This window comes from Xenopus laevis, chromosome 7L (assembly GCF_017654675.1).
Source record: "Xenopus laevis strain J_2021 chromosome 7L, Xenopus_laevis_v10.1, whole genome shotgun sequence".
NCBI lineage: Eukaryota > Metazoa > Chordata > Amphibia > Anura > Pipidae > Xenopus > Xenopus laevis.
Window position 1 is genome coordinate 72,881,658 of NC_054383.1, and position 13,634 is coordinate 72,895,291.

Sequence of the window (13,634 nt, forward strand, 5' to 3'; positions counted from 1 at the left end):
TTTTTACATAATGTGTTTTTTTACATAAAATGTTTTTTACATCTATATAGTGATGCACTGTCTCTTCTCGATTCCTTACACAATCGGTCTACTTGGATGCAATCTCAATTTTGTGGATCTTTGAACGGTGTAAAAAGTGCAATTTTTTGGATTACACAGAAACATATATTGAAACTTTTTGTGTGTATAATGGCCTTATAAATCTGACTGATAGATAAGGAGATTATAGAGGCTTGCACCTTACCCAAGTAAGAAATTTAAGACAAATATACAAACAACCTTCATGCAGATGTGCATCTGATCAACTGACATTGTAAAAAGCTAAATTTTGTTTGAGATTTAGCACTTTTTCTTTCTATTTACAACTTTTAATAATAACCAATATGTATAATATGGGCAGTGAATTATTGCCTATTTCAGCTAATGTTTATTGCTTAATTTGAGTGGTTTTAAATTATTCTTGCTCTGCAGCTCCACTTAGGAATGTAAACAGCTGGTTGGTAGGGATTCCTAATGGCCATATATGGACTGAAAAAATGTTTCATAAACATTTTATTGTACAAAACACACTAATCACTGAAAATCAAATTTCAGTATTTTTTTTTAACTGCCCACAACACAAAATCCTATGTGTGTTTATTTGTAACATTATTAAAACATGAAACTACCGGAAGAGAACAATAAGAAAATACTTTCCCACCAATAACTACATGATGCATTGATTGGTCATACCACCTGAACTCCTGGATGAGCTAACTCTTCTACAGTGCAGCATTGCCCCCTTGCTGGTAATACAACATATAATGTGCTGTCCTCAGTAAAGTAAGGGGATAGGTCTATGAAGATGTGCGGGATAATGATGTTTAGGGGAGGTGTATTGCCGTAGAGCAGTGATCAACAACCAGTGGCTCGTGACCAACATGTTGGTCACAAACCCCTTGTATGTTGCCCTCAGTAGCCTCAGGTGCTGATTTTTGAATTCTTGGCTTGGAGGTAGGTTTTGATTGCATAAAAAACATGTGTATTGCCGATCAGAGCCTCCTGTACACTTCCTCCTTATAGGTCTACCAAATAGCCAATCACAGCCCTTATTTGGTATCCCCTGAATGTTTTTGATCCATGTGTTGCTCTCCAGCTCACAGGGTTCCCCACCATAGAAGGTGGTAAAATGATGTCACTGCAGGGTATCAGGAGAGGATTTTTGTCCAAGTATCAGGTCGTATTTTGATGGATAGGCAAAGTTGAACTGGATCACTCAAATTAAAAAATGGTCTGTCCAGTTCAAAACCAGCCAGGTGGTGACCCTAACCTGAGTGCAAGCTGCAAATGGAGGGGGAGCCAGAATTCAAGTAGTATCCACATATTTTTGTACAAAAGGCTGCAATTCAGAATACAGGGCACTCCTCAACATGGCAATCAGGCAACAAATACTTTTTAGGGCAGAGACACAAGTGGAGATTCGGGGGGGTTTAGTCGCCGGCGACAAATCTCCCCAAACTGCCTTCCCACTGACTAGAATCTGAATGAGACGGGATGGTACTTGGAGTGCTTCATTTTCCAAAGGCGACTAAATCTCCCTGAATCTCCACGTGTGTCTCTGCCCTTAGTCTAAAACCAGATAGCATAATCAATTGCAGTTTAAAAACAGGCAGAATTGGAAAGCTAATAAATCCAAAGCTATACAAATAAATAATGTATTTAAGGATATTTAAACAATAATTGGCAGTGTGTGAAATATACAGCTAAGACTGATATACTGTATGAAAACTAGTGCTAATCACATGATGTAATTACTAGTAAACAAACTGTAACTCAGCGCAAAGCAGCCCTTGTAAGGAATACCTGTGTGCTCCATATAATTGACAAAATGATTTGCTTTCCCTAACCAAAACTTATTAGCAATAATAAAACAATGCTACTTAAACATTTGATCAAGGATGTCCAATGTACAGCCCTCCACTAGTTTGTAAACTAAAGCTACTAAACACATATTGTATAAAAATATTTTTATTCTCAGCTCCAGAGGATAACAGTAAGACAAACTTCCAAAATGTATGTGATCTTGAGAATTAAAATAAAAAATATATATCCCTCCATGTGTTACAACAGCTACTTGCTAATTATATGTGGCTCCATGGCAGCAATGACACAGTTAATAAACAGTGCAGAGCCAAAAAAGGATGTAATACCCCACCTTGCCACCCACTGGCTGCTCTATATCTTTTCCCACAGAGCTGCAATAGGAGGGAGGGCTGGCCAAATCCAAATAATAAAACCTTCTAGGGCGGTCTGACTGCTTTGTCTGGGAATTGCCTGACTCTGAAACTATAGCTGCACAGGTAGGGGGTGGGAGGGCATAAAGGATGTTGGAGCGGTTCACTGGATTCTTTGTTAGAGGATTAAACAACCCTTTTGAAGCCAATTTTTGGAGTGACCTACGATGACAATTTTTTTTTCTAGAAGCCACAGGGTTCTATATAATCTATGTTGATTATCGTTGGGGAGTCAAAATTGTAAGAGGACCCAAAACTCGGAATTAGACATAAAGTGAATCAAATGTAATCCAGGGAAAAGATGTACAATAGCTTTCAATGCAGCATGTACAATTAGACGAATACTTTTACTGCCCAAAATATAGTAAACCCCTTCTTTACAATAATACTTACTAATTCTATATATCATCCTCCATGCACCAAAAAACTGCTCATATTACAAAAACTGCAAAATATTAATGGCAAAATTAAGCCTCAGTGTCCAAATATATATAAATAAATGGAGAAGTTTTGTATAAGATTTTTTACACTTAACAAATGATCAATTTTTGGTGGTTTGGAGTAAATAGTTGAAAACATGATTTTTAGCTCTAAAAAGTTTGATTTGGGGAAAAGAAAAAAAGAACACAAACATTCATAAATCATCCCCTATAATCTACAGAACATTTATTGTAAAACCAAGTCCGTATTTTTTAGGACTTTTTGGCGAGTACATTTTGGTAGATTAATTCCTCTGTTGCAAGATTTATTTCAAGATAGAAAGACAAACACAAAGTAAATACCCGCCGCTTGTACTCAACAAATTTCACCTTAAATTACCTTCAAATTGGCTTTTCCTGGGCATCTCAACTGACAAATATTCTTTCCCTAACTGATTTCCATGTTGGTTTCACACAAGCTACTGCTTAGGAGGCAGCATTTACACAGGTTGGGAATAACTGCTTTATTGCTCCAAATGGAAATACTTAAAGAATTTAAAGAAGATTTTTTTTTTCTTGTAAGACCAGCTTCTTAGGCTAAGGCCACACTAGGCGATAGCGCCGCGATTTGACTCGTGGCGACTTTTCGCTGCGACTTTTAAGCCGCAATCGCTGGGGAAACTTTTGCGCTGGCGTCTATGGGGAATCGCGAAAAATCGCCAGTGTAAAAACACACGCGGCGATCTTTTCTCTACTGTCACTCGAAATTGCCTCGCTAGGCGATTTCGAGCGACAATAGAAAAAAGATCGCCGCGTGTGTTTTTACGCTGGCGATTTTTCGCGATTCCCCATAGACGCCAGCGCAAACGTTTCCCCAGCGATTGCGGCTTAAAAGTCGCAGCGAAAAGTCGCCGCGAGTCAAATCGCGGCGCTATCGCCTAGTGTGGCCTTAGCTACACTTGTGCTTTGAGGGGGATTAAATGTTACACTAAATACAAAAATACAAAAGGAAGTGTACTTTCCTTGAACACTTGCAGTGTGTCATCTGAGACACATCAGCGACCACAAAGTATCTGGTCTGACCACTTCAAATGAACTACCAACCCACAATGAATTACAGTACAGGCAGTAATGTATTCCCTGCTGGAGGGCAGAGGGAACATTGCTCTAAAGTGTATTACAGGTTCTCTTGGCAGAAACAGAGCAGTATTCTTGTGTTATGATTTCATCCCACTTATTTTCATCCAAAATGATGAGCATCCTACAGAAGGAGTTGTGGAGGTGCAATTCAGCTGCAGATAGTACCCTAATTCAATATATATAAAGGGAATCAACAGGCCAAAACAGCAACCAGGTGATACAGCTCAGGACTAGAAGTAAACAATGTACTATTTAATTCTAATTTAAATCTAATTTTGTATAGTATTCATCCAAGGCAGATATGACAACAGAATATGTTGATATGTTTCATCAGAACTCCACAACATGGGAGCCTCCAAATATCAACTAAGGAATGGTTTATCCGTGAGCAGCCCACAAACATATATCTGGTCATGAATGGACACAGAGATAATGATTAGCATGTCTTTAATTGTTGCTGAACAGCACCTGCCAATATCTGGGTGCTGCCAGGTTTAGCCAGTTGGCTGAAGGCATTACTTTGTGTAGAGTTGAGGCTGTGTTACTCAGGCACAGTTGGAAGGCTGCAGTTTATTGAAATATAGAACTCATAATCAAAAACAAACAAAATGATCATCAGTCAGTGACAATTTGGGCTTGTGAATAATAAAGCTCTCAGTGAAATGTGCATAAGGCAAAGCAATGTTAGGAAAAATGGAAATGGGTTGTTTGACGCCACAATGATCACTGTTGGCTCTCGGATCCCCCAACTCTCCAGGTTTACGTGATCTCCATACCTCAGTTCAACTGCAAATTTGACAAGTACTGAACTCAGATACTTTCAATCACACAAAGATATATATAAAACATGCATGCTGGGTACCCCTGCTATTGTACACTTCTCCTGTATAACTGCATGTACTGACATGGAGCACCTTAAAAGCCTGCTTAACAATAAGGGATCATTCTTTTGTAGTAATGCAGCAACCAATTCAACATTTATTTTCACCAGTCTCACCTAGGGAGTTTTTGGGTCAAATCTCCTTTAGGACCAACATTTGCTCATAACACGGTTATATATGCTGTATCACCATATTTCCAATAAAATCTAAGACAGCAAATGTGTTCATTAATCTTACATTTACTGTCTCTCAGTCTGTGCTTTATGTAATATACAGGATGGTGACAGATGTTACCGATTGAGTTTATATGAGGGAAGCAGCCGCAGATATACCAGCAGCAGCTACAAGTCATTTCCATGAGTAAGTACTTGGTCAAATTCCAAGAGGCCATTTATAGATCTGGATATAGTGTGTTTTGTAGTTTTGTACCCTATAGTGGGTATAGAGGGTAAGTAATGCCATTCCAGGGCAACGGGACAGCAATACCTTCCTAGATATTTATTTGGCTTTTACTTAAAGGGATTCTGTCATGCTCTTTATGATGAAGTTTTTATTTCTAAATTACACTGTTTACACTGCAAATAATTCACTCTACAATATAAAATTTCATTCTTGAACCAGCAAGTGTATTTTTTTTATTTGTAATATTGGTACAGTATGTAGGCGGTCATCTCAGGTAATTTTGCCTGGACATGTGCTTTCAGAAAGAGCCAGCACTGTAGGATGGAACTGCTTTCTGGCAGGTTGTTGTTTCTCCTATGCAAGTAACTTAATGTGTCGAAGTGGGACCTGGATTTCACTATTGAGTGCTGTTTCTAGATCTACCAGGTAGCTGTCATATTATGTTAGGGAGCTGCTATCTGGTTACCTTCCATTGTTCTGCTGATGGGCTGCTGAGGGGGGGGGGAGAAGGTAGGGGGGTGATATCACTCCAACTTGCAGTACAGCAGTAAAGAGTGACTGAAGTTTATCAGAGCACAAGTCACATGACTGGGGGCAGCTGGGAAACTGACAATATGTCTAGCCCCATGTCAGATTTCAAAATTAAATATAAAAAAATCTGCTCTTTTGAGAAATGGATTTCAGTGCAGAATTCTGCTGTAGCAGCACTATTAACTGATTCATTTTGAAAAAAAAATGTTTCCCGTGACAGTATCCCTTTAATTCTACTTCAGTTACATTGATGTTCACACCAGCTACTGTTAAGTTAACAGTCTTAGAATCCTGTCAAGTAAAGTCCAAGGGTGCTCAGGCCCGGATTTGTGGAAAGGCCACCAAGGCCCGGGCCTAGGGCAGCAGAATTTTAGGGGGCAGCATGCTGCCCAGCTACAACTGCACTGGTGCAGAAACACTGGGGCACCAATCCCAATTGCTCCGGCCGATGTGTTATTTGTGCAAATAAATGGGATGAGGGAGCCGAAAAGGCAGCGGGCAAATAAATTTCAGCGAAAACTAGTAATACTAGCAATACTATCTATACAATACCATATAGTGGTAGGGTATGTGTTTACACCTGCCTATTTTTTTGTGTTCCAATTACAAGCACCACATCACCTGGACTGATACAGTATAAGGGCTCTTACTGACGAGTGGTTGAAGCTGCGCTCCCCTGTGTAGGCGCCGAACGCAGGAAAAATGCAGCATGTTGCGTCTCAACCTGCGTTCAACGCCTACACGCGCCTGTGTGAGTACAGCCCCATTGAAAAAAGCTTAATGCGTCTATTCCTGCGCTCCCCTGCGGCTGAACGCAGAAAAACGGAACGCAGGGGAGCGCAACTACAACAGCTCATTAGTAAGAGCCCTAATAAGGATTCATTTACTTAAATGGTGATCACCTAGATACATTAATAAGTATTTCAAAGAGATAACCACTTGATCTGCAAGTACAGGGGAAGGGTCCAGGTACTTTCCATTCAAGTCATGTAAGGGAAAATTCTGAGCTGGGGATACCCTGTCCTTGTATTTACCCTTAAAGGCAGGGGTCTCCAACCTTTTTGACCTGTAGGCACACATTCAGCTATGAAAAGAGCTGGGGAACAAAACAAGAATAAACCATGTTCCTGGGGGTGCAACATAAGTGCTGTGATTGGCTATTTGGTAGCCCCTATGTGGACTAGCAGCTGCAAGAGGCTCTGTTTGGCAGTAAACTTGTTTTTTATGCAACCAAAACTTGCCTCCAAACCAGGAATTCAAAAATAAGCACATGCTTTGAAGCAACTGGGAGAAACATTCAAGAGGTTTGTGACCAACATGTTGCTCATGAGCCACGTTGGGGATCACTGCTTAAAAGTATATTTTAGAAATAAGTTTTGAATCATGAAAACATATTTATTTCTAAGCAACTGTCTGACTTTTGCTATACTCTGTGCTGTTGGTCCTGACTACATGTGTCATTGAAACAATTTGTTGTTAGTATTATAGGGGTTTTTATGTTTTTTTATGGAAAGTTGGGGGTTCAGTGTCCAATTGAAATTGCACACCTTCCTTGTTTTTCCTGTGTTATTCAATCATATAGCCAGCGAGGCAATGAAACAAATCAGATTTCAAATTTCCTTATCACACAAATCCGTGCATAAGTGGCCAGCAAGTAGCTGGTGGAACATAGGACCCAGCAGAATTCAGGAGCAGAAGAAGGGGAGGTGTGCACAGACATGCAGACCATGAGCAGACTGGAGAGAGAAACTGCAAGAGGATAGAATTGCCTGGGCAGTATCAGGAGGTGAAACAGCAGCAGGAGCTACAGTATCACACAGAACATGCTGAGAATGGTGGATTCTGATCACATACTGTATATCTTGCTTGGTCCCTAGAGAGATATTAAAGATAGTTTGTGCTTATCATTTCACTGATATCTTAAAACAAACAGATAATGGTGATGACACACTGGAAGTTTTGTAATAACAGCTTTGAAAAGACTGCTTTAAAAATAATGTAACATACTTCTACTGAATTCTTCAAGAACTGGCAAATGCAAGCTTTGACAGATACAGGATATTGCATAATTTCTGCGCAGTACACTCCTATTATATTTTTAAACCTGCCGTATAGATATTTGGCCAATCGGATCTACATCTTCACTAGTTTCCACCTCACCCCATTAAAACTGAACTCATGTGAACTCAACATATAGATCATTTGCAATTTAAGTACAGGCTGCTGTATGTGTATCTTAATTCTTTTACTAATGGTGATTTCATATGTACCCAGTTTTAAAGTCACATGGTGGGAACTCATAAACCCTGATGCAGTCGTCCCCCCACACACACACACACACCGTCAATGCTCTGGGGGGCTGCCTCATTTGGAAACCACTAGACTGATCACACTCTTGCATCAACATTTCTAAATTCCTCCTCTGTGGGATTGTTTACATAAGCGTTATACCCCTTTATTTCTCTAATGCTAACATATTACAGAGCACTTTACAAAGAACGTAACTGTGACTTTAAAAAAAATACTTCAAGTCATCTCAAAGAGACTACTGATTGAATCAAAAGGCTTTTTTAAAAAATTGTGACTCAAAAGTGTGTACAACAGTTTCAATAAAGACAAATATATAGACAATTAGAGGAGGTAGAGTAATATACAAACAGTAATATCAGCTAAGTCCCAGTTCTTACCTCTAAATCATCTCCATAAAACTGAACCATTGTATTGTCTGCCACCAGCAAAATCTCTACAAATCGATCCTCGGACACAAACCTCCGATGTCGAAATGGATGAACTGCCTCTCCCTTTACATCGCTGTTTGATATGTCATGGATGGCCCATATGTCAGAGTTTTCTTCCAAGTTCTGAGCGCTCCCAATTTCACTTCCTTTTTGGGCAAATGTGGGGTTGTTTCTTTTAGTGTCTTTAGTATTTAGATCATACTTTGCCCAGTCCTGGTTGTTTAAGTCCTCTGCAGGTTCTGGAGATTTAACATGCCAACTTGTGTTCCTATTCTGTGCTTTGAATACCAAGTGTTGACCAAGTTTCTCCTGACCTCTAAATCCTTTTCTGGGCTGGATAACATAACTATCACTTCCATGCATAAAGGCACCCTGAACACCTTTGCACAGACTGACAGCTGCCAGCGGTTCCATACTAGAATAAAAACAGGTCCTCAACCCATCCATGCTTGTCTGAGTCCCACCATCTCTACCTACATGTTTGATCTGCATCCTTGGTCCAAGAAAAGCATCATCAGGAACTAAATGGAGCGCTATATCTCTGCCTAGTGCAGTAAATCGCAAGGTCATTTTCCCATTGGATCCTGCAAGAAGTTCTGGCACTGTTACTTCTACTTCTGGAATCACACGAGCAGCAATGGAACAAGCCAGAAGCAAAAGGGCAAAATATAGATGGTAAAGGAAACCCATTGCAAAGAATCTCAGCATTCACATATAAAATGGAAGGAAATGAAAACACTGATTGCTCTGATTGAACTGTCTGATCAAAATCTCTAGCAATATACCTTTTTGAAATCAAATAAGTTTATAATGGAGACTGTTTTGCAGAAACAGAAAGTATGTGCATTAACCAATGAGTGGTATATGATTAACAGGCAAGAAAATAAAAGTGCATCACCCCTGAAAGACAAATTAACCCAAAATGTCTTACATAAATCTGAGTGGAAGAACCTCCCGATTCACCAGAAACACAAACTGCAATGCAATAAATTATGTAATGCAGAGTAAATAAAATACAAATTAGCATTCGGATACTGGCAGCAATATGGAGCATTCCAACAAACACAAGGCACCCTCGCACCTAAACAGCAATCTAAAGACGCAGCAACCAGAGGCAAGCAGTGGAGCAAAATGTGATAAGTCCCCTCTAATAGCGTGCGAGTCACTGCAGAGGGTCAGTCCCATAGAGAAAGCACACTCTCCAGCCCGTATGGGAGATTCTATCTGCTAATCACCAGTCCAACTCCCACCCCTCTCCTGATTCCTTCCTTTTACTTCTCACAGAGTGGAAGCATCAGGGTTGCCTGTGGTAGCTCCTCACATATATATACACACGCTATTCCCCACCCCCTGAGAGGTTTATTTTTGATCTTTAGCTACTCTTCTGTCCCCTCCCTTTCCCCTCCTTGTAATAGAAGAGAAGGAGGAGAGAAATAGAGAAAGAAATCAGAAACAATTTAACCTGTTCCTCATCAGAGTTTGCACCAGCTTTGGGCAACCCACCCCAGACTAGGGCAAGAATGTAACCTGCTCCTCCGTGCTATAGGAATGACATCTTCCAGCTTCTGCAAAGTTCATTACATTGACAAATATTTACATTTTTGAAATATTATGTAAGTCTAACATAAGAGGACACTGCAGTAGCTAAACTCAGCATTTATGCTGTAACACTGAGGAACCTGTGACTGTAAATGCAGCAGAGAAGAGTGCACTCATTATTTTGGAGAGGCCATGTGGTGCGCATACTGACTGATGGTAGAAAACGCACGGTATGCTGCCATAGTGTGCCTCAAAGCATTCCATGGAAGGGTCCAGACTAAAGGCAGCTGATTTAAGATTTGGGGATGAGTACTTATTTACAGTCTTCTTTGGTATTTACAAAAGTATAATATGGTGACAGAATGGGGCTTCAACCCTAGAAGCCTGAAAGCTTCTGCCCTACAAATTAGTTACACAAATAGTTGTATATATGAATGATATACCAATATAACTTTCAAAACATCACCTGATTCAAATATACGGAAACCCCCCCCCCCCCAAACTCTTAGGTCTTTGTTTTCTCGGCAAGTGGCTTTGAAGCATCTGTTATATATGAAACAGGAAAAAGCCTTTAAAGGGCTCCAATAAATGTGTGGGCCCCCTGTATCCACAATATATCAGAAAGTGAAACAATATACTTAAGTCTGATGAAGGCTGTGGGCATAAGTTCCACTGCACTGTAGACAGTTATACCCTTAAATCCAATCCAACAGTCTACACTGGTGCCAAGCAATTGTACCCATAAGCTTCTTCCCAATCAGATTCAGTTTCTGAAAGTAAAATCAAATGTGCTTCCATGCACCGAAGTTGCAGTGTGGTAAAACTTCAATGGGAAATGCAAGTGGAAATAGCGATGCTCATTTACTAACACAGATGATAAAAAGCAACCATTTATTTACCCGTAGCAACCAATGTAATATTGGCTGTTACTTTCTATCTGGTAGAACCTTGATAATAAAAAAAAAGTGCTCCTTGATTGCTTTTGGTAACTGTGCAATTTAACACCTGCATCAGTAAAAGAGCTCCACAAGATCACGCTCATAAATCACATTCATTGGCCTGGATAGATATGAAAAGAAAATATTTCTGGGTGCTTATGCAGGCTGTTTTATCTGTCAAGAAGGATACAATCCACCATTCACTGTATTTACTGTAGCTCCTGCTGCTGATTTACCTCTTGATACTGCCCAGGCAATTCTATCCTCTTGCAGTTTCTCTCTCCAGTCTGCTCATGGTCTGCATGTCTGTGCACACCTCCCCTTCTTCTGCTCCTGAATTCTGCTGGGTCCTATATTCCACCAGCTATTACCACTTAAACTGGTCAATTATGGACAGAATTTCATGTGATCTAAGCATATGAGACAAAAATTATTTTGTTTTATGAGCAAACTTCTCTGAATGGTTTCATTAGCATGCTAGTGTCCTTTATTACAAAGGAAATAGGAGAAAGTGTGCAATTTTCAATTGGACACTAAAGTCCCACCTCCGGCCAAAATACAGACTACTGAAACAGTGTTTCGGGGGACTTGGAGTCAGGACCAACAGTGCAAGGAAAAGCAAAAGTCCGATTCTGTTTTTAATAGGGATGCACCAAATCCACTATTATGGATTCAGCTGAACTCCCGAATCCTTTGTGAAAGATTCGGGCGAACACCGAACCGAATCCAAATTTGCATATGCAAATTAGGGGTGGGAAGGGGAAAACATTTTTTACTTCCTTGTTTCGTGACATATGCAAATTAGGTTTCGGATTTCGGTTCAGCCGGGCAGAAGCATTCAGCCGAATCCTGCTAAAAAAGGCTGAATCCCGAACCGAATCCTGGATTCGGTGCATCCCTAGTTTTTAATAGCAATTACATCAAACCCATTTAAAATTTTTCAGGGGACTGGGGAAAAAAACACAAAATGAGTGCACTTAAAATTAGGGGTAAACTAAAAAAAAAAATCTTGTGGAAGTCACATTCATGGGGTAAAACAGGGGTTTTTAAGGAAAATGGGGCAAACTTTTGATGTCAAATGCAGGGACATGAACTTAAAATATGCAAAATGCTCTCCCTGAAATGCATTAGAACATGAAATGACTGAAAATGTAAATTGGAGGTACATAAAATCATTGTTTGGCTGTACTTTTATAAATTCTAATTAATGTGTAAGTTAAAGTTGCTTAGAATGAAACTTGCATTCATGAGGCAATATTTTTTTTTTGTAAAATGTTTTCATTTTCTTATGCTTTACAAATGAAATAATAGATAACAAATGCAATAAAATAAATAAACAAATGTAAAGTACAAGTCAAGTTTTGAAGAACAGAGTTGGTGATTAACATCTCTAGATCTTACCAAAGTGACAGTTCAGATGTACCTCTATCTTTTGAAATAGAAACCACTTTATCGGTTTACTTCATGTAGGTGGTGAATGTTTTATAGTTACAGTAAAGGACTTGTGAGCAGTCTGTTGAGGTAATGACTCCTGGGGGGTTTCCCCTGTAGGTCGTTGTTGTAGATTTTCTGCAATATGGAAATATTTTATATTTAGGTTTCATAAAATATACCTTTAAGGTTAATGACAAAGAAGTGCTTAGAATTTTACTTTCATTGACATTAAGGATGTTAGTGCTTGGAAATGCTTACTGCTGCATCTAGGCAGAGTTCTCGGGTAATTCTAAGCATTTCACAGCCACCAAACTCAAAATCATGATTTGTCCAATCTAATAATTCTTACTCATATTTACCTTGAGAGTCCGTTGTTTGAAATACCCTTTGTTGTTCAATATATTGTATAATAACCCTGATAAGCTTTTTACATAAAAAGAAAAGTGGAGGAGATAAAAAAATTAAAGCCAAAAGAAACAAGCTCACAGAATATCTAGTATAGGTAAATCTAAAAACAACTGGACTTGCTGAGAGATCATTGAAGACATTTCACTACTCATCGTTGCAGCTTCTTCAGTTCAACTCAGGGCCACCATCGGGGGGGGAACAGGGGGGACAAGTGTCCCGGGCCCAAGCTTCATGGGGGGCTTGGCAGTGCTGCACTTTTGAAAGAGCCGGACCCCCCCCTTCCGAGCGCTGAAGATTTGCGGCCATTTTTGATTCCGAACAGCCGAAAATGCGGAAGTGCCATAACAGCAGAAGTCCCGAAGCGGCGAAAAGACCCGAAGTCACGAAAACAGCCGTTTTTAATCCCCTGGCCACCAATGTATTATTTTAATATTCTATAGGCCCCTGCCACCAAAGTTTTTTTAAAAAATATTTTTTTGGGGGCCCCAATTTTTTTAACTTGTAAGGGGGGCACTGGCACCAATGTTGTTTTAAAAAAAAAATTTGGGGGGCCGCAATTTTTTTTAACTTGTAAGGGGAGGGGGGCTGGCACCAATGGTTTTTTTTAAAAATATTTTTTTGGGGGCCCCAATTTTTTTTAACTTGTAAGGGCACCAATGTTTTTTTTAAAAATATTTTTTTGGGGGGCCCAATTTTTTTTAACTTGTAAGGGGGGCGCTGGCACCAATGTTTTTTTTTTTAAAAAAAAAATTTTTTGGGGCCCCAATTTTTTTAATTTGTAAGGGGGGCACTGGCACCAATGTTTTGGCACCAGGGTGGGCGGGGCCCCCCGAAAATGTTGTTGTACGGGGCCCCGTGATGGTGGCCCTGTATAAACTCTTCCACTAATCCAATCACAATGGCACATTATAACTCTTCAAAGAGGTGACAT

The 13,634-nt window shown here is 39.8% G+C and overlaps 1 protein-coding gene across 2 annotated transcripts in view; it reads right to left on the reverse strand.

The window, feature by feature from the left end:
- Nucleotides 1-11,190, reverse strand: part of LOC108695817 (A disintegrin and metalloproteinase with thrombospondin motifs 8) — a 34,810-nt gene extending 23,620 nt beyond the window's left edge. The window contains exons 1-2 of one of the 2 annotated variants that reach the window (XM_041569175.1): nucleotides 11,098-11,190; nucleotides 8,334-9,001 (exon numbers count right to left, since the gene is read on the reverse strand). In XM_041569175.1, coding sequence (XP_041425109.1) covers nucleotides 8,334-8,954 — 621 coding nt within the window. In that variant the 5' untranslated portion in view covers nucleotides 8,955-9,001; nucleotides 11,098-11,190. Of the gene's footprint in view, nucleotides 1-8,333; nucleotides 11,077-11,097 lie in introns of those variants that run through there. The other variant, XM_018224778.2, reaches the window with a different exon arrangement.
- Between the last annotated feature and the right edge of the window lie 2,444 nt (nucleotides 11,191-13,634).